A 19,331-nucleotide genomic window follows, 5' to 3' on the forward strand; every position below is an offset into this window, starting at 1 on the left:
AGATGTAGTCATTGAGAAAATGATCGTCTTATCTAAGGGTAACTGTGCAATGTCTTGCCAGATAAAGGCTGGAGGAGATGATAGGAGGGTGGGGGAGATGATGGGTGGGTGGGGGACGGTGGGCGAGGCTGGTCCAGAAATAACCTTTGGCCTCCAGGTTTGTCTGCCCCAGACCCAAACCCCCCCTCCCTTTGATTTGAAGAGACTTCACAGACTTCACCAGCGCCTGACACACACACAGCTCTCTCACACACACAGCTCATATCAGAGTTCATCAGACACAGCTTCAGCAGTCTCAGGACAGCTGATGATCTGATCTTGGTACACAGACACAGAGAAGTGTTGCTGAAACTGATAACAGACGGCAGCAATGCACACGTTAGGACAGGTAAGGAGCAGTCTGGGATAACTGGGGAGTAAATACCAAACCTTCAAGGACGGTAGTGCCCTGGTTGCTTCCCGTCAAGGACATAATCATGGTGGATTTCTCAAGGGCACTGTGACAGAAGTGTCTCCTTCACAGCAATATGGGGTTGAACAGCATTAATGCACCACAGTGGTGCTGACATTGGAATATGCAGAGTGGGGGAAGGATTCGATTGGCTACATCCTGTACTTCAGTTCTTGCCCAGGCCAATCATCTTTTTGTTCAATTAGAAACATTGAAAAGCTGTTTGGAAAAATACCTTGACAATTACTCCAAGCTTGATAACACAAGGCTGACCCGATTTGTGTGCAATAGTTTTACTTGAACAGACTTAATATATTAATGAAGTATAAATATACAATTATTTTGTACATCTTTTTATTTCTATTTAAATTGTGTCCAATTGAACTAATTCCAACTGTTTGGCTGTTCTTGGACATCGCTGACAACATACTGGCAATGCTAACCTGAAGCACTGTGGTGATAACCCCCAGTTTAATGGTGTGGAAGGAAATAGCAACCATGGCTGCCTGGGGGAGGAGAGAGAGAGAGTGACAGAGAGAGAGAGAGAGGAGGCACAAAAGAGAGGAGAGAGAGAGAGAGAGAGAGAGAGAGAGAGGAGGCACAAGAGAGAGGAGAGAGAGAGAGAGGGGTGAGAGAGAGACAGTGAGAGGGTAAGAGAGAGGAGGCACGAAAGAGAGAGAGAGAGAGAGAGAGGGGTGAGAGAGAGACAGTGAGAGGGTAAGAGAGAGGAGGCACGAAAGAGAGAGAGAGAGAGAGAGAGAGAGAGAGAGAGAGAGAGACTACCCCTCACAGTCACCAAATGCTTTGCTGCTCTCCTTTCCTGTTGCCTGGCAACCTGACATCACAGCTCCCCAGCTTGTGATTGATCAGTCGTGTCCCCCAGCCGCCTACCCAGAATACCTTGCTGCAACGCAGCCACACCCATCCCTCCTCCCACCCCCCATCCCTTCCTCCTTTACTTAAAAAAATAAGAGATTGTCAGTAGAAGACAAGGGAACTGTGAATGTGGAAAAGAGCAGGGATTTGATCCCAGTTTCTTCAAGGATGGCAGTCGGGTGTTGGAGTTCATCACGACTGATCTGTAGGCACAGGTGTCTCACTGGCTCCCTCTGGTGGCTGGGAGACATGAAGGAGGGGGGGGCGTCTCCATGGCAACGACAACGTCTAACCTTTGGAAAAACAACCCCTCCCCCCCTTGGATAAGAAACATTGGTAGCAGACAGGAGGGTCTCTGCCTCTGGTAGCAGAGAGGAGGGTCTCTGCCTCTGGTAGCAGAGAGGAGGGTCTCTGCCTCTGGTAGCAGACAGGAGGGTCTCTGCCTCTGGTAGCAGAGAGGAGGGTCTCTGCCTCTGGTAGCAGAGAGGAGGGTCTCTGCCTCTGGTAGCAGACAGGAGGGTCTCTGCCTCTGGTAGCAGACAGGAGGGTCTCTGCCTCTGGTAGCAGAGAGGAGGGTCTCTCCCTCTGGTAGCAGACAGGAGGGTCCTTGCCTCTGGATGTCAGTTGGAATAATTGGCTCTTGAGGAGGGGCTATTTAGAATGTGTGTGTCCACGTAGCACGTACACCAGGAGAACCCTGAGAACCCTGCCAGGAGAACCCTGTCTGACCTTCACAGGATTGCTGATTAGGGAGTCAGATGGCTGAGCGGTTAGAGAATCAGACTATTAATCAGAAGGTTGCCGGTTCGATCACTGGCCGTTGCTCAGGGGAAATGTCCCTGTACTTACTGTAAGTCGCTCTGGATAAGAGCGTCTGCTAAATGACTGAATGTAAATGTTATTACGGGATTAATCAGACCTGCAGTGGGTTGGATGATCCCTTGGCAACCGCATGGACACGACATGTTTACTCCAACGGCCCCTCGCTCTCATACCTTCCTGTCATACGTGGGGGTTTACGCTCAGTGACTGTAGCTTAGCGGTTAGAGCTTTTGATTGGAGAGCTGAAAGTCACAGGTTGGACCATTCTTCTGTGTGTCACTTTGGAAACAAGTGTGTGCTAAATTAATATATTATTGTAGTCCCTTTTTTATGGTGAAAAACCCTTTCATTTCAAGAGAGTGGGGTACATGTTTTACATTGAGTTTATCTGGTTACAATGAGGACCTATTTAAAACGTACAGTACCTATACACCCTCTACATCCACCTGGAAGTAGGTGAAATTAATTGCACCTGTACACTTGTAAATATGTTCTTGGTTCCAAGCATGAATGAGGTTGATTATTGAGACTTGAAGGCCACCTAGAGGTAGAGTAAGGAACTGCAGGGAACAAAAGAATAATCAGAAAGATTAATGTGGACTCAAGACAAAAAAGTCCATATAATGTTGGATATATGGAATAATTAAGTTGTTAATTCCATAATGCATTAAAATATTAAATAAAACTGTTGTCCATATATATTTTTATTTTCAAAGGCTGATAATTTTGGGAAAATATTAGGAGAAAAAAACGCATACAGATGAAGGTCAACAATCAGTCAATTTTAACTGAAAGAATCTTAAATAAACCTAACGAATTACAACCTGCACATCTTGGGTTGTGTGCCCCCAACAAAGCAATTTACGTGTGAAAACACATCAAGCACTTTGTTTTACATTGACAAGCTGTAAATCTACAAAAAACATTGGTGCAACATGGGTCTTAACATTCAGAACTAGCTCTCTTCTCATAGGCTGAACGCTTTGGCACGCAAACGCAACACGTGTTCTCATTGGCTGAGATGAGTAGGTGATGTCACTAAATGAAGCGTGTGTGTGTGTGGGGGGGGGGGGGGGCATGTCCACGATGTACGGCATGAGGAGAGGAGGAAAGCAGAGGATGGATGGATGGATGGATGGATGGATGGATGGAAGGATGGATGGAGGGATGGATGGAGGGATGGATGGAGGGATGGATGGAGGGATGGAAGTATTAAAGTATTGAACAAGAGGGGGAGAGAAAAATAATAGAAAGTCTGATGGTACTGTATAGGGCTTTACATCAGACAAAAAAAAAATAATGCTACTTGGGTGTGCCATCCCATTGTTTGTGCTAGCAGTATCCTAGCAGCACTGCATCATGTATCGGAGATAGGTGTCTTCAAAATGTTTAACTGTTAAATGAAAAATGATATGTACTTCAAGTCTTTCCATAGCTAGCCTAGATATAACAACTGCTAATTATCATAATGTTTGCCATTAATAAATTAGTGAATTGAGGATTGTCTAATAAGTATAAATAAGTATAAATGGACTTATGATTCCTCAAGACAATCTTACTGTTAACAAATATGGTGATTTGTTTTTTTCTTTCTTTTTTTTTTTACAAACAACATGCTATTCACTGTAATATACCAAGTTATTCAACATTATTATCAGACAACACAAGAAAAACCACAAAATACAACACAAAAGATTGGACTGGACCTCAAAATCACCTAGATTTGTCATTCATGCCACTGCCAAATTCAACATGCTGCCAATATTAAACTATTTAGAATCACATAGAAACATTTGCAGCAATATATGGTTTAGAAATGTCCATTATAAAAGTTACCCATCAATTTTACTCATTTTGAATAAAATAGAATAATTCTTTGAGACAATAAGTTGTCTAACATCGGCATACTCACAGCCACGTTTCATACTACTTACCCGGCTAAAACAAGGGAGCTGTTTGTGCAGAGAGACAACCGTCACATCAGAAAACTAATTACAGTAGCAATTTAACAAACCTAAATTACAGTAGTTTCTTCACGTACATCTTCCACCATTAGGATGATCTTTGAGGATGATCTTTGAAAGATCATCCTCAAGTTTGTGTATAGGGTGCCAGTCAATCTGTAACTAAAGTATTTTAGCTGACATGCTCATAAATTCCTGATATCTTGACTTACTGAATCGACAATTTAACTGATAATCCGAAATCTTCTCTCCTACCCAAGTGTGTTTTCTGTAGTATCTTTACCTAATACACTGCAGCTATTTTGGTCAGGCAGGGTGGACACCCCTGCCTTACTGGTTAAGGACCCCTCTGCTTCACTCTCAGCAGCCGAGCATCCAGGAAGCTCCTTCCTGCTCCAGTGGTTCTGAGGGCGTGTCTGTTGATGCAGTTCCACAGTCTCACCACAGGGGGCAGTGTTGACCTCCCAGGTGGTGGAGGAGCTTGAGGTGTCTGTGGGCTCTACTGAGTCATGTCCTCTGTAGTGGCAGCCATTTTGTCCACCAGGCTGAGGGTGGAGGTCTGTGTGCGGTGGCTTGGCGGAGAGGAGGGGCTGCTCCTCAACTGTTGTGAGTGTGTCTCTCTCTAGGCTGGGGAGGGACAGGGGTTCACTAAGTGGGGTTGTGGGGGGTGGGGACCCTATAGAACTTGCCAGGTGATAATACTCTGTACTTGGGTGGTAGTAAGACTTGACAGTGGTGGTGTAGCTGGGGGGTGTGTTTCTAGAGAACCCCAACACAGAGGAGAGAGGAACCACTTCGGTGTGAGAGACCGGGGGAACAGTGGAACCTTCATCTGAACCCTCCCAGTTCTCCTCCTCTTCCTCATCTCCCTCCTCTTCCTCGCTTGTTTCAAGGCTGTGGGTGCTGCAGTCTGAAAGACCGCTGCATAAACTGCTGCCGTCCTCATCATCATCATCATCATCATCCTCATACTCCTCTTCATCATCCTCCTCGTCATTATCTTCTTCATCCTCTTCCTCCTCCTCCTCCATGTGCTGGTCTGTCTCGTTGGCAGTCTGGAGGTGCATTGTGGAATTCCGCGGAGCCGCGTCCGTCAGATGGTACTGCAGGCTGCGCTGGGCGGAGGCGGGGTCTCCGTGGTAACCGTTGCCGTTGGCGTGAGCCGGCTGTGCCGCGACCGGCTGGTGCTGCAGCTCGATGGTGCTCTCCAGCTGCAGCTTCATGATGGTGTGCAAGAAGTGCGTGCGCACGCGGACAGGGTTGAACTCCACCCTGCCCGTGGCGTTGCCGCAGCCCTCCTTACTGCAGCCGCAGGGGAACGACATGCGGTCCACCTGCACATGCCAAACACCACATGTTATAACACAGCTATACATCTTTAACACATGTTATAACACAGCTATACATCACTAGCACATGTTATAACAGAGCTATACATCACTAGCACATGTTATAACAGAGCTACACATCATTAGCGCATATTATAACACAGCTATACATCACTAGCACATGTTATAACAGAGCTATACATCCTTAACACATGTTATAACACAGCTATACATCACTAGCACATGTTATAACACAGCTATACACCAGTAGCACATGTTATAACACAGCTATACATCACTAGCACGTTATAACACAGCTATACATCCCTAACACATGTTATAACACAGCTATACATCACTAGCACATGTTATAACACAGCTATACATCCTTAACATGTTATAACACTAAAACGTGTTATAATACACATTATAACTAGCCAGACATCAGGCATAACAATGTTTTACATGTTATAACACAGACACAGCTAGACACTGCATGCCTAACTTATGTTAGAACACTTCTGCACACACACACAGAACACACACTACACACACACACTACACACCAGACACACCCACCCACACACACACACACACACAGGTATATGGAAGTACTGGACTGCTCTCACCACTGCTCCATTTACCTGGCACTTGATGCCGGCCAGGCTGCAAGCACAGGTGCGGGGGTCACAGCGCCCCCTGCAGTCACAGCCGCACTCCTCCCTGGAGACGCGGAGGGCTCGGAGGTCCTGCTTCTCCTCCACGTCGATGCGGCGCACCCCTGACGCCCTCAGCAGTGCGCGGCGCCTCCTGGTGGTCAGAGGCTGCAGGAAGAAGTAATCATCCACCTCCGTGTTGTCCAGGTCGATGTCCTCCTCCGAGATGTCGTCCAGCGTGAGGGACTCGGCCTGCTCCGAGGAGACTGTGTTGTTCTTGGTGAGCTGGGGGTCAGGGGTGAAAGGTCAAGGGTCAGAGCAGAGCGTTATCGGGTTAGGTGCTGATCAGCAGGGGCATTTGGGACTTGGTTGAAAAAATATTTTTCAAAAGGTTTTTGAAAATAAGTTCTGAAAGGTTGAACAAATATATTTTTCAAAAGGTTTTGAAAAAAGGTTTTGAAAGGTAAAAAAACTGTGGCATTATTGCTGAGTACTTGATAAGGACTCTACTGTACTCTACTGTACTCTGCTGTACTCTGAGGTACTCTGAGGTACTCTACTGTACTCTACTGTACTCTGCTGTACTCTACTGTACTCTACTGTACTCTACTGTACTCTGAGGTACTCTACTGTACTCTGCTGTACTCTACTGTACTCTACTGTACTCTACTGTACTCTGAGGTACTCGGCTCTGCTGTACTCTGGTCCGTTCTCCTCTCTCTTCTCCTTTCACTGTGTGTGAAGTGGATGATGATGATGTTGAACCGTTCCACATAAGTGTGACTTCTGGCTGAAGTCTGGTAGCTGTCTGAAATATGGCTGGGTTGCCACGGGCTACCTTCTTCTGCAATTTGGGCAGCAGGGGAAGGACAGGCAGCTAAATTGAAGCCTCTTAATAGGACTTGTATAAATTATTCATAAAACGCATAGTATAACACTGCAGCTACAGTGGATCCCTAACTGCTGTTAACCTTCACAGAACTGGAGAGAGGTTTGGTGGCTCGTCTGTTAACCTTCACAGAACTGGAGAGAGGTTTGGTGGCTCGTCTGTTAACCTTCACAGAACTGGAGAGAGGTTTGGTGGCTCGTCTGTTAACCTTCACAGAACTGGAGAGAGGTTTGGTGGCTCGTCTGTTAACCTTCACAGAACTGGAGAGAGGTTTGGTAGCTCGTCTGATAACCTTCACAGAACTGGAGAGGGGTTTGGTGGCTCGTCTTTAAAAATAAAGTATTTAATATATATATTTTTAAATTGTATTAATTTGTCATTCATCAATTTCAAGAATTTCATTTTTTTCTTTCTTCTTACAGAAGGGTATGAGAAAGGAAAGGTCATGACCCCGACGTGAATGAACAGTGCAGGACTCCAGCTCTACCCCGGCACACACACCTCACACACACACACACATATTGAAATACACCACACACACACACGCACCAGGCACCACACAGGGTCCCTCCACAGCTCACCTTCAGCCTGATGGAGTTGAGTTTCTCCTGCTTGAGGTGTTCCCTCAGCAGGTCCCTGTGGCTCCTCTCCTGCTCCAGGGCAAACTCCCCCAGCGTGTATCGCCTGACACAGCTGTGCCGCGTGGACATGCCCAGCGTGCTGCCCCCCTGCGTGGGCACGCTGGTGAAGCCCTGGCGCCGCAGGAAGTAGAACACCGTCACCCCCTCGAAACGCACGCAGCGCCCGCGCATCCGCTTCTCCCTCCTCAGAGAGGGGGAGGCTGGGGAGGGAAGGGGGAGGTGGAGAGGGTTAGTGTTAGGGGGGAAATGAGGGCAGGAGGAAGGGGAGGGAAGAGGATGGGGAAAGTCACCTAAAACAGAGAAGGAGAAGAACAGAGTGAGAGATGGATAAAGAGAGAGACACAGACAGACTGTCTAGTCTCACTCACCTGAGAGGAGGCCAGAGGGTCCTGGGTTCACGCTGTCGCTGCTGTTTCCGCTGTCACTGCCCCCTGACACCTCGTCATCAACCCCCGACAGAGAGAGGCAGGGGGAGGAGCCCTCCACCGCCTCAAACTTCCTCTTCAGTATGCCAGTCATCTCCAAGCTGCACCCACCGTCAGCCCTGCGACGACACAGACGACACAGACGACACAGACGTCAGGGAGACGGAAGCCTCTGGCTGGGGTAGTGCACAGGCCCATGAGCTGAGAATTTATATAATCCTATATATGTTATATGAACAGTAGAAAGTATGATAGGTTATGGCTGTAAAATAACATTACACCAACACACCGATGCACATACAGTATTTCATTATTAAATTGAGTGTGTCCACATTTGTAGAGAGTTTGATTTAATGAGAAGAACAGATATTTAATCAACACCTACACGCACACTCATATGTTTGGGCATTTGGCTGCATCAAAAGAACCTCTAGAAAAGCAAGGACGAAAAAAAGGACTTGTTTTCACAGTATATTTGCTTTGCGTGTGTGTGTGTGTGTGTGAGAGACGACAGACAGACAGATGGTAAGCTAACCGTCACAATGAATTTTGAAGGTCTTTTACATGGTACCTTGAATGCTAATGCTAGTTTACAAACTTAAACTGTGCTCGTCAACAGAATATTGAGAATTGGATACGTCCAGTTTAACCATGACTTTGAGGTCGTGGCCAGATTCTCTTCAGAGATATACTTCCCCAAACCATTTAGGGAGAGGGTCAACAACAAGACAAAACAATCCCTGACAAAGTGTCCTTCGTTAGCAGCTTGCTCATCCCTCCTAACACTGGCCTGACAACCCTGTGTACCATTCTCCTGCACTCGTCGTTGGAGCGCTGCACATGTATATTCCTACAACACCCACAATGCACTGCTCTGCTTCCTCTGATACCAGGTGTCCTTGGTACGGTTGCTATGGAGATGCGTTTGGCAAAAGCAGAAAATCTGAAATGTTCAGTAAACCTGATATTACAGATCCAAAAATACTGACTGGAAGGTCATCGAAGGCCAAACGGAAACAGTGTGGTTGAGGTTTATCAGAAGGACGCTGGCTTGACCAGGGGCCTGAGGCTCCCTAGTGCTGAGGAGCAGTGACCAGCGGTCTGTCTGTGGGGAGCTTTAGGGATTGGATAAATCAGTCTGGTGAATGAATCAAGTGTAAACTGTAACTGCCCTTTAACACCATCCGAAGCAGGAGGCTTGTCCTGATGTGAACTGAGACTGTATGAAACAAAATGACATCATGCAGCAGAACAGCCCCTCTGTCTCTCTCTCTTTTTCCTCCCCTATGTCTCTCTCCCCTCTCTCTCTCACTCTCTTTCTCTGTCTCTCTCTCCCCTCTGTCTCTCTCTCTCCCCTCTGTCTACCTTGTTCCTCTCTTTACATTACCCATATATCTGTCTCTCTTTCCCTCTGTCCCTCTCTCTCTCTCTCTCTCTCTCTCTCTCTCTCTCCCTCTCTCCCTTTCTCTCTCTCTCTGTTTTCCTTGCTTAATTTTTCATGTCTTATCCTCTGTGACTTCCTGTCCCAGCAAAATCATTGTCTCCCTCCTCTCTGCCGTGTCTCTGCTGTCTCTCCCTCCCTCCTCCCTCTCTCTGCCATCTCTCTATCTCTCTCCTCTCCTGTAGAAACAGAGAGATGCAGGATATTCTGTACCGGGGCCCCGGCCTGCAGCATTATCCTCCAGAGCAGAGGAAACACAGAGTTAACACCAGGCATAGATCCAATCAGAGGTTTACCCTGTCTACAGCACACACGCCTAGTTCTCGCTGAGATCCCCCCCAACACACACGTATACTGTATACACACACACACACACACACACATACATACATACAAAATATATTGCCCTAACATCACCCTATACTGTAATACAACAAGCCCATAGCTGACATAAGGCTATAGGATCATTTAATCATCAATGGTAAATTCGAAAGGAGTCCAGTTAACTTAATAACCCTGCCACACATAGAACCGCCCCCAGTCACACAACCACCACTGACCTGCAGCCGTTCTGCTCCTCTGGGTTGAAACAGGAAGTACCTCAGTCTGTCAGTTGTGGTGTGAGCGATCTCTGAGAGGAGAGCCTCTGATGTGTGGGGTTAAGAGCTAGGGAGGCCTGCCTGGGGAGCCTGCCTCTCTCTGGGCTTAGCAGAGATGTGGATCCAGCCTGCCTCTCTCTGGGCTCAGCAGAGATGTGGATCCAGCCTGCCTCTCTCTGGGCTCAGCAGAGATGTGGATCCAGCCTGCCTCTCTCTGGGCTCAGCAGAGATGTGGATCCAGCCTGCCTCTCTCTGGGCTCAGCAGAGATGTGGATCCAGCCTGCCTCTCTCTGGGCTCAGCAGAGATGTGGATCCAGCCTGCCTCTCTCTGGGCTCAGCAGAGATGTGGATCCAGCCTGCCTCTCTCTGGGCTCAGCAGAGATGTGGATCCAGCCTGCTCTCACTGCTGTCTAGTCCTGCTCTATTGTTTAGCACTGAGAGCTTCTCTCTCCCTCGCTCGCTCTCCCTTACACAGACAAGCACACACACACACACACACACTCACCACCTCCCTCTCTCTCACACTCCCTCCCTACTCCCCCTTCCCCCTCCTCTCACTGCCTTTTTATCTGGCGTTTTTGCAGTCCACTCCCTCCCTCTCTCTTTTCCTCTTTCTTTCCTCTCTCCCTCTCCCCCTCTCTCGCCCCCTCCTTCTCCCCCCCTCTCTCTCTCTTCTCTCTCTCTCTCTCTCTCTCTCTCTCTCTCACCACCAGACTCGTTAGCTGCTGCCGGCTGAGGCGCTGGAGCCTGACTGGGGTGGAGGAAGTCCTTGGAGATCACACAGAGAGAGAGAGAGAGAGAGAGAGAGAGAGAGAGAGAGAGAGACATAGAGAGAGAGACACAGAGAGAGAGACAGAGAGAGACAGAGAGAGAGAGACATAGAGAGACAGAAAGAGAGAGAGAGGGAGACAGACCGACATACAGAGAGAGAGGGGAAAGAGAGACAGACAGAGAGAGAGAAAAGGGAGACAGAAAGAAAGAAAGAGAGGGGGAAAAAACAGCGAGCTGAACAGAAAGATAGAGAGGAAAGACAGAGAGAGAGACATAGAGAGACAGAAAGAGAGAGACAGAGAGAGAGACATAGAGAGACAGAGAGAGAGAGAAAGAGAGAGACATAGAGAGAGAGAGAGAGGAGACGGAGGAGAGGGACACAGCATAACAAAAGCTCTTCCTCTCCTACATGCTGCAGAGGCAACACTGAGGATCATCTGTCCATGAGGCCTGCACTTGGTAGCATGGACATGAGTGAGCAGGAGATTAGCATGCTACATGCTAGCACCAAACACAATGACTGCTGAGCATTAGGCCCACTGTCAGCTAGCTGTCAGCTAGACACATAAAGAGAGATGGAAATCCAGGATGGAAATCCAGGATGAGCATCGGTTCCGCTTTGATCTTTGATACATCCTCTTTCTAGAAGGCCCTAACGCCTCCTCCTCTCCTCCTCTCCTCCTCTCCGCTCCTCTCCTCCTCTCTGTTTCTCTGTTCTCCTCTCCTGTCCTCCTCTTCGCTTCTCTCTTCTCTCCTCCTCTGCTTCTCCTCCTCTCCGCCTCTCTGTTTCTCTCTTCTCCTCTCCTCCTCTCCTGTCCTCCTCTCCGCTTCTCTCTTCTCCACTTCTCTCTTCTTCCTCCTCTCCGCTCCTCTCCTCCTCTCTGCTTCTCTCTTCTCCTCTCATCCTCCTTTCTGCCTCCCCTGTGTCCTTGCTGTGCTCCTGGATGGATGTGGTTATAGTATGATCCACTACTGCAGCTTCTCTACAGACATCACACCTCTCTGGGATGAATTAGCTGTCGTGCTAGCTGGCTAGCCTCCATTCAGCTCGAGGCCAGGGATACCTAATCTAGTGACACGGACAAACACACACACAGCAGCCTGCAGCGAGTGGAGAGCAGGTACAGGGGTTATTGAACTGGTCCTGTGGGGGGAGGGGGTACAATACCTGAGGGGGGGCGGGGCAGGGGGGATGGGAGGCATACAGGTACAGCAGAGCTACAGTACTCTACCAGGGCTGAGAGGATGAGAGGAGGGGGGCAGGGTTACAGTACCCGGGCTGGGAGGATGAGAGGAGGGGGGCAGGGTTACAGTACCCAGGCTGGGAAGGGGGTGAGGCGGGGCGTACACACATGGTTTCTCCCTGAAACGGCTTGGCGGCCATGATGGAGGTAAGCGAAACCAGCCTGAGAGAAGTCTAGAACATCTCAGGGGACCAGGGAACCAGGGGACCAGGGGGACCAGGGAACCAGGGGACCAGGGAACCAGGGGACCAGGGGGACCAGGGGGACCAGGGGGACCAGGGGGACCAGGGGACCAGGGGACCAGGGGGACCAGGGGGACCAGGGGGACCAGGGGACCAGGGGACCAGGGGGACCAGGGAACCAGGGGACCAGGGGGACCAGGGGGACCAGGGGGACCAGGGGGACCAGGGGACCAGGGGGACCAGGGGGACCAGGGGGACCAGGGGGACCAGGGGGACCAGAGAACCAGGGGACCAGGGGGACCAGGGAACCAGGGGACCAGGGGGACCAGGGGACCAGGGGGACCAGAGAACCAGGGGACCAGGGGGACCAGGGGACCAGGGGGACCAGGGGGACCAGAGAACCAGGGGACCAGGGGGACCAGGGGGACCAGAAAGGACCAGGGGACCAGGGGGACCAGGGGACCAGGGGACCAGGGGACCAGGGGGACCAGGGGGACCAGAAAGGACCAGGGGGAGAATGCAGCCATTCAGATGTGCTGTCGGTCACACAACCTGAGCACATAGGAGAGAGAGAGAGAGCAAGGGACACAGAGAGAGAGATAGAGAGCAAGGGACAGAAAGAGAGAGGAGAGAGACAGAGAGAGAGACAGAGAGAGAGAGAGAGAGAGAGAGAGAGAGAGAGAGAGAGAGAGAGAGAGAGAGAGAGAGAGGCAGAGAGAGAGAGAGAGAGAAAGACAGAGAGAGAGAGAGACAGAGACAAAGACAGAGAGAGAGAGAGAGAGAGAGAGAGAGAGAGAGAGAGAGAGAGAGAGAGAGAGAGAGAGAGAGAGAGAGAGAGAGAGAGAGAGAGAGAGAGAGAGAGAGAGAGAGACACTGTGCAGTTGACCTTCAGTTATCCCCTCCAACCAGGAAATGTAATAATCTTTAGAGAAAAATGAGTCCTTGGAAGGCGAACAGGCACCACTTTCACTCTCTTTATTTCAACGTGGTTGTTAGCTAGCTAGCGACTACAGCCTCTTTGTCCGAAGACTGTTGCTATGGCGATGCCAGGTTTAGAACCCTCGTCTGTCTAACATGACACACCACAAACACTGTACCTGAACCAGGAACACCTTTAACTTTGAGACACTGTAGGCTACCACTGCACATCATTAAACTGAGTGTATTATAGGTTGTGGTATCAGGAAAAAACTGTAAAAAATAAAAAACTACAAAGCGTTGCGTTTGGGTGAGCCCAAATAACGCGTTCTGACAATATTCATACAGGAAAAAGTAAAATCTTTGGCTGTTGTAAATGACAACTTGTGAAATAGAGACATAGGAAAGGGACCAGCTGGAGGGCCACCTGAAGCGTTTCCCTGAGTGACACAGCTCCACATTCTGCTTGGAGACATTCACCTTCCAGCAACACATTTTATATCAAGGTGGAAGCATTCTCTCTGTCTTTTTCTACATTTCTCCCTCACTAACTCCCTGACTTTCCCTCCTTCCCTCTCTTTCCTCATCTCCCTCCTCTCCCTGAGAGATAAACGGATGACTGAACTTGATGCCGAAGGGAAGGAGAGGGCTTGTGTATCTCTGTATTAACCTGCTAGCTCTGTGACTCAGGTAAAGGCAGGAAGCTGTCCTTAAAAACTCCTGCACACAGGATGCCAATGTATGATTAACTAGTACTGTACATAACGTATATTCATATATACACACACATTAGCTAGTAATGTATATAACCAGTGTATATATGTGCGTGGTTAACTAGTACTGTATATAACCAGTGTATATATGTGCGTGGTTAACTAGTACTGTATATAACCAGTGTATTGACTCCCTGTACGTATCCTGGTGCATCATCCAGAGACCCTGGTCTGGGTGGTGAGGTAGTGTTTAGACGCTGCTGTGTTCCTAGCTTGGTCTGAAGAGCACTATTCTGGAGACGGAAAGAACATTCCAATCAGCTGCCATGGCAACCTGCCACGGAAGGGGGGGGGAGCGCGGAGGGGGGTTGGGGAGGGAGGGAGGCAGGGGGGAGGGAGGGAGGGAGGGAGGGAGGTAGGGGGGAGGGGGGGTTGGGGTGGTCGGGGGCTCTGCTAGTACTAAAGCTGAAACATAAGGTACTTGGCTGGAGGGATGAGATCTACATCCTCACAAAGGAACATCATTGTGCTGGTTCATGGAAACTGCAAATGGACCATGGGTAATGAGCACCACTCACAAAACTGAATGAGGATGTAAATGCAGGCCTGCACGGTCGGCGAGGATAACATGGTTTACAATCGGCTAGTGACATCAGACACACAGGACACTGAGAATAACATGAACGCTAGTCGATACGCATGTGGGATATAGTAATATAGTAATACAGTAATACAGTTTATTTACCATACACATTTTGTCTTAGCGTTTTGGCAACGCATTCATAAATTTCCTTACTAGAGCATCTGAACACTAAGACAAGCCAATCCATATTCTATTACTAACCGCTTTAGACTGTGGTACTGCATTTATCATGAAAGGATTAAGCATTAAGCATTCATTGATAATCGCTTCATACAGAATAATCCCAGGGATATTATCATGATTAAAACCCTACTATAATTTGCATAATCCACATGGATTGTGGACAGTATTGTGGACAGTATTAGCTATGTCATCAGACTAGACGTGTGTGTGATAGCCACTGACTGTTGAGAATGCTGACAGATTGCAAATCAAGCTGTGTGTGTGTGTGTGTGTGTGTGTGTGCGCGCAACTCAAAAATGCGCATATAATCATTGAGATATACAGACATGTGCTGAATTACTAAATCATTAATGTAAATATAAATACATTAAAAAATATAATTTTCCACATCGGGATATACCACCCAAAGCTTGTGCACAGCCCACCAGATTTCTAACCAGGTGTTGAATTTCATCCCATGTGAGAATGTGTGTATCTGGGTGGGTACTGGAGGTTCGAATCCCCCCTATGCACATCACTGTTGATAAAAACCCTCTGCTAAATGTCCCCTGTGTTATTGTAGCAGTGTGCGCTGGTTCCTCAGCTCTGAGGAGGGATCCTCTCCTTCCACAGCCTCCTCAGTAGCTCCCTGCGCTGGCTCGCGTGCCGGGGAGCGGCTAGCAGGACAGACTGACATGATGGGAGTCGTGAGGCTTCATCTCCAGCGTGGAGAGAGCTTTGGTGTTGGCAGAGCACCAACACGCCGGCTTCTACTTGTTGTGTGCGCGCGTGTTAGTGTGTGCCTGCGAGTGTGTGTGTGTGTGCGTGTGTGTGTGTATGAAAACACTTGGAGGAGTGTAATGATGGGTTGGGTGCTGCAGGTGTGTTAGTTCTCATTAGAAGCTAAGCCTTGGACATTCACTAGATATCCACCACACACACACACACACACACACACACACAACTTGAAAGATAGATTGATACCTACCTTAAATGCTGGAGGATCCAATAAGTGTGTAGGCTTTAAAAGGTCTCTGGCCTAAATAAAAATAAATAAAAAAGTACCTGTTAAGTATTGACTGCACACCTAGGTAACAGATGATGTCGATCACTGGTAGAATGAGACATGTAGATGAGGGAAACACAGCAACGCTGTTTGGGGTAAACTGAGAGCGAGAGAGGGACTTCACCATCCCTCTGGTGAGAGATAATTGGTTCCCAAGGGATTTACAAGAGGGTTCCATATATTCTGCTGTAGGATAATGCTCTCTGACCCATATCCTTCTTCCGTGTGCTTGTGTGTGCGTATGTGTGTGCGTGTGTCAGTTTTGTATTAATTATAATTGTAGTAAAGAATAAAAACAACAAAAAAATACAGTTGAGCAACTTCAACTTCAAAACACACAAATCGTGTACATTTATAAAGGTAGGCTAAATTTAGCATTTCATCATCTAATTCAAGATGAACTTTGCTTTGTGTGTATTTGTCTGGTCGTCCCATTAGCTTTTAACAAGACGATTGTAATCTAGTTTTCTTTTATGCTTGCAGAATGGCCGTTGAGGCAGAGAAAGTCTTACCGTTATTAACATCACTTACCAATCATCTTTTCAAACCATGACTGTAGCTTGCAGATGTGTGTCCGTCATTAGCGATCGCAGCCTACCCTGGTAAATTGTTGGATCAATAAATCGACACAGTAAATGTCTGCAAGGTTCGGTGCACGTTTATGATCCAAAATTGCTAGACTAATTATACACTGCGGTTTTACATACAACTGCGAATGTTGCACATGAATGGGGAACGCTTCAAATGCCGCGGTGGATGCAGCACACTCCCATGAAACGGAGCCGGTGTATCGGTTGCGCGAACTGACGCTGGAGATGAGAAAACTGGAGAACGTGACTACGGTTAGCCAATCCCTTTCAGATGAATTAACTCATATGCGGGCGATGAAAATCGTATGGAATTTCATTGATTTCCGCAAAAATCTATCAAGGCTAACGGAATTGATGCCGTTTTTATATGTCAGTATAGGCTATACAAATTAAATGTAGGATACGTAGCCTAACGGTCTGTGGAGTCCACTACATTGCTGAAAATACTGGTCATTCAGAGAACAATGTTAGAAGTTAGAGAAAGAGAGAGGACGAGGAGTGTTTGTGTGTGTGTGTGTGTGTGTGTGTGTGTGTGTGTGTGTGTGTGTGTGTGTGTGTGTGTGTGTGTGTGTGAGAGAGAGAGAGAGAGAGAGAGAGAGAGAGAGAGAGAGAGAGAGAGAGAGAGAATAAGAGAGAGAGAGAGATAGTGTGAGGGGAGGGGGGCAGAGGCTGAAATGTATAACATTTCATTTCAACAGTAGATGGCGCAAACGTACCACTGAATACTCAAACAGCAGTAAAACAAACGAGTAACCCCAACTTTTCCTTTGCCTAGTTTTGCAATCTGACTTTTAAAAGACAAATTGTTATAGTTCCGGTTGTTACAACTGTATCATGAGAACTTTGTGTTTTACAAATAAAACATCTGAATCGATCTAATGGATTTATCTCGCTGTTACCACATGGGCGCTATCACTTTAAAACTCGGCGTGATGTCATTTGTGATTAATGTGAGCAAAACGTTTCAGAGTCACTTTTTCCAGGAGTAGCGAGGTGGTTTGGCAGAAGCCATCTGGCGTTGTGTATAAAGAAGATTCTGCGAAGATCTGCGTGCCAAACCACTACTTTAAGGATTTAAATAAGGTTTTGGTGATGCTGTTCAGCACTGATGAAGACACACGATGTAGAAGCTCTACAAAGTCTAACATCCAACAGCTGGTCGACGCGCTCCTTATCTGTGGTCTCCACTTTTAAATAGTCGTTCTCCTCTCAGTTATGGAAAATATATCCACTTTCGTATGTTGCATCGACCACACATGCTACATGCACACGCACCCAAAATACATATGTAATATATATATATATATATATATATATATATATATATATATATATATATATATATATATATATATATATATATATATATATATATGGGCTCAATAAGAACTATGGTTCAAATCAGGGCCCGTCCTTATTCCCTGCCAGGTCAAAAGTAAAGCATATATACACCCATCCTGAATGTTTAAGCCAGAAATTACACTTCTCTTTCTCATGAAACATCGCAGGAAACAGCATTCATTTGATTTGTCAACAAGCGATGATTCATTTATCTTCCAAGTGGAGTTCTGAATTCCCACCGTAGTTTGGATGTGCCTTGATTACAAATGACTGTCCAAGCCTGTGTGTGAGATGGCCCCAGGCCACTAGGACTGGAATGCTGTCAAGATATCTTGATTTACAGCTTGGTATTTTAAGTCTTTTTCCATGAGAATTAGGAGGCCTATACCACTCTAGACAGATGGCAACATTAGTTTTGGATACGATGCAATGAACACTCCAGTAAGCATACATATCCTGTCTTGTGATACAGTCTAGAAAGATATTAGTTGTACAAGTATTGCCTTGTAATTGTGTGTGTGTGTGTGTGTGAGAGAGAGAGAGACAGAGAGAGAGAGAGACAGAGAGAGAGAGACAGAGAGAGAGACAGAGAGAGAGAGAGACAGAGAGAGACAGAGAGAGAGACAGAGAGAGAGAGACAGAGACAGAGACAGAGACAGAGAGAGAGAGAGAGAGAGATAAAACCAGTAAGATGAGAGTACCCAGGTAGATGAAGGATCCAGCTGAAAGTGGGTCCCAGATCTTTGGCTGCACTGAATTATATATTTGCCACAAGACTACAAAGGAGCTATACTATGTCTCCTAAGTACTATCTGATGGATCTATCGTGGCTGTTCATTCATTAAGGTCAGGTGATAGCTTCTCTGAATGACTGCATCACTGTCTTGAATGTACTCATGAACCAGACTCACTAATTGACCTGTAACAGTAACTACAAGCAGGCTCGCGTTTTACCTCTGCTTTCTTCAGCTAGACTCCTCTTTCAGCCAAATTCAGATGCATCTACCAGCTTTTTATTTTATTTTACCATATTATTCACCCATATGCTTTATTGGAATGAGAGCATAGAATGAATGAGAACAACTGTTTAAGAAAAACAAACAGGCCTATGTTTTTAGCATTGTGTTTATAAACCACGGCTGGTCCTCAGGCTGTAACATGACTGGCACTGCTCAGATGTACGTGACTACACTGCTGCTTCCTGTAACATGACTGGCACTGCTCAGATGTACGTGACTACACTGCTGCTTCCTGTAACGTGTGAGAGAGGGAACGTGATGCAAGATAGATATGAGAGCTGGGACCCCTCGATGGGACACTCAAGTGGTGGTGTGAGGGCAGGGTGTGGCCGTGGGTCTGGTCCCTCTTCCAGCCCAGAGGGCAGGATGCTGAGGAGCCCGCCCCAGGAAGGGCTCTCAGCGTTGGGGAAGTGGACAATAAAGGACCCATCGCTGGGGCTGGCGAGGGCAGGGGGGTTAATAGTTGCTGAGCTTCCATGATTTGTTCGAGAATAATGGAGTTTCCACCAGTGTGGAGGGCTGCTGGGCGCTGGAGGAAGACAAGCTGACGAGAACTAGCCCGGACTGCTTCCTGTGACAACCTGCTGTGA

The 19,331-nt window shown here is 47.5% G+C and overlaps 1 protein-coding gene across 1 annotated transcript; it reads right to left on the reverse strand.

The window, feature by feature from the left end:
- Nucleotides 1-3,387: 3,387 nt before the first annotated feature.
- LOC146260637 (cysteine/serine-rich nuclear protein 3-like) lies at nt 3,388-8,146 on the reverse strand. Its single transcript, XM_084668200.1, has 4 exons — nt 7,996-8,146; nt 7,568-7,827; nt 6,071-6,382; nt 3,388-5,447 (listed from the first exon to the last, which is right to left on the reverse strand). Exons 1-4 carry the CDS (start codon nt 8,144-8,146, stop codon nt 4,365-4,367), a joined length of 1,806 nt encoding a protein of 601 aa, XP_084524326.1. The 3' UTR covers nt 3,388-4,364.
- Between the last annotated feature and the right edge of the window lie 11,185 nt (nt 8,147-19,331).

The sequence above is a fragment of the Hypomesus nipponensis genome, chromosome 12 (genome assembly GCF_054491055.1).
Source record: "Hypomesus nipponensis isolate SF chromosome 12, ASM5449105v1, whole genome shotgun sequence".
NCBI lineage: Eukaryota > Metazoa > Chordata > Actinopteri > Osmeriformes > Osmeridae > Hypomesus > Hypomesus nipponensis.

Coding starts and splice junctions, on each gene's coding strand:
- LOC146260637 (XM_084668200.1), bottom strand. CDS start 8,146: ATGACTGGCATACTGAAGAGGAAGTTTGAGGCGGTGGAGGGCTCCTCC. Junction 7,828..7,995: donor ACCCTCTGGCCTCCTCTCAG/GTGAGTGAGACT, acceptor TTCCCTCCCCAG/CCTCCCCCTCTCTGAGGAGG. Junction 6,383..7,567: donor TCAACTCCATCAGGCTGAAG/GTGAGCTGTGGA, acceptor CCTGACCCCCAG/CTCACCAAGAACAACACAGT.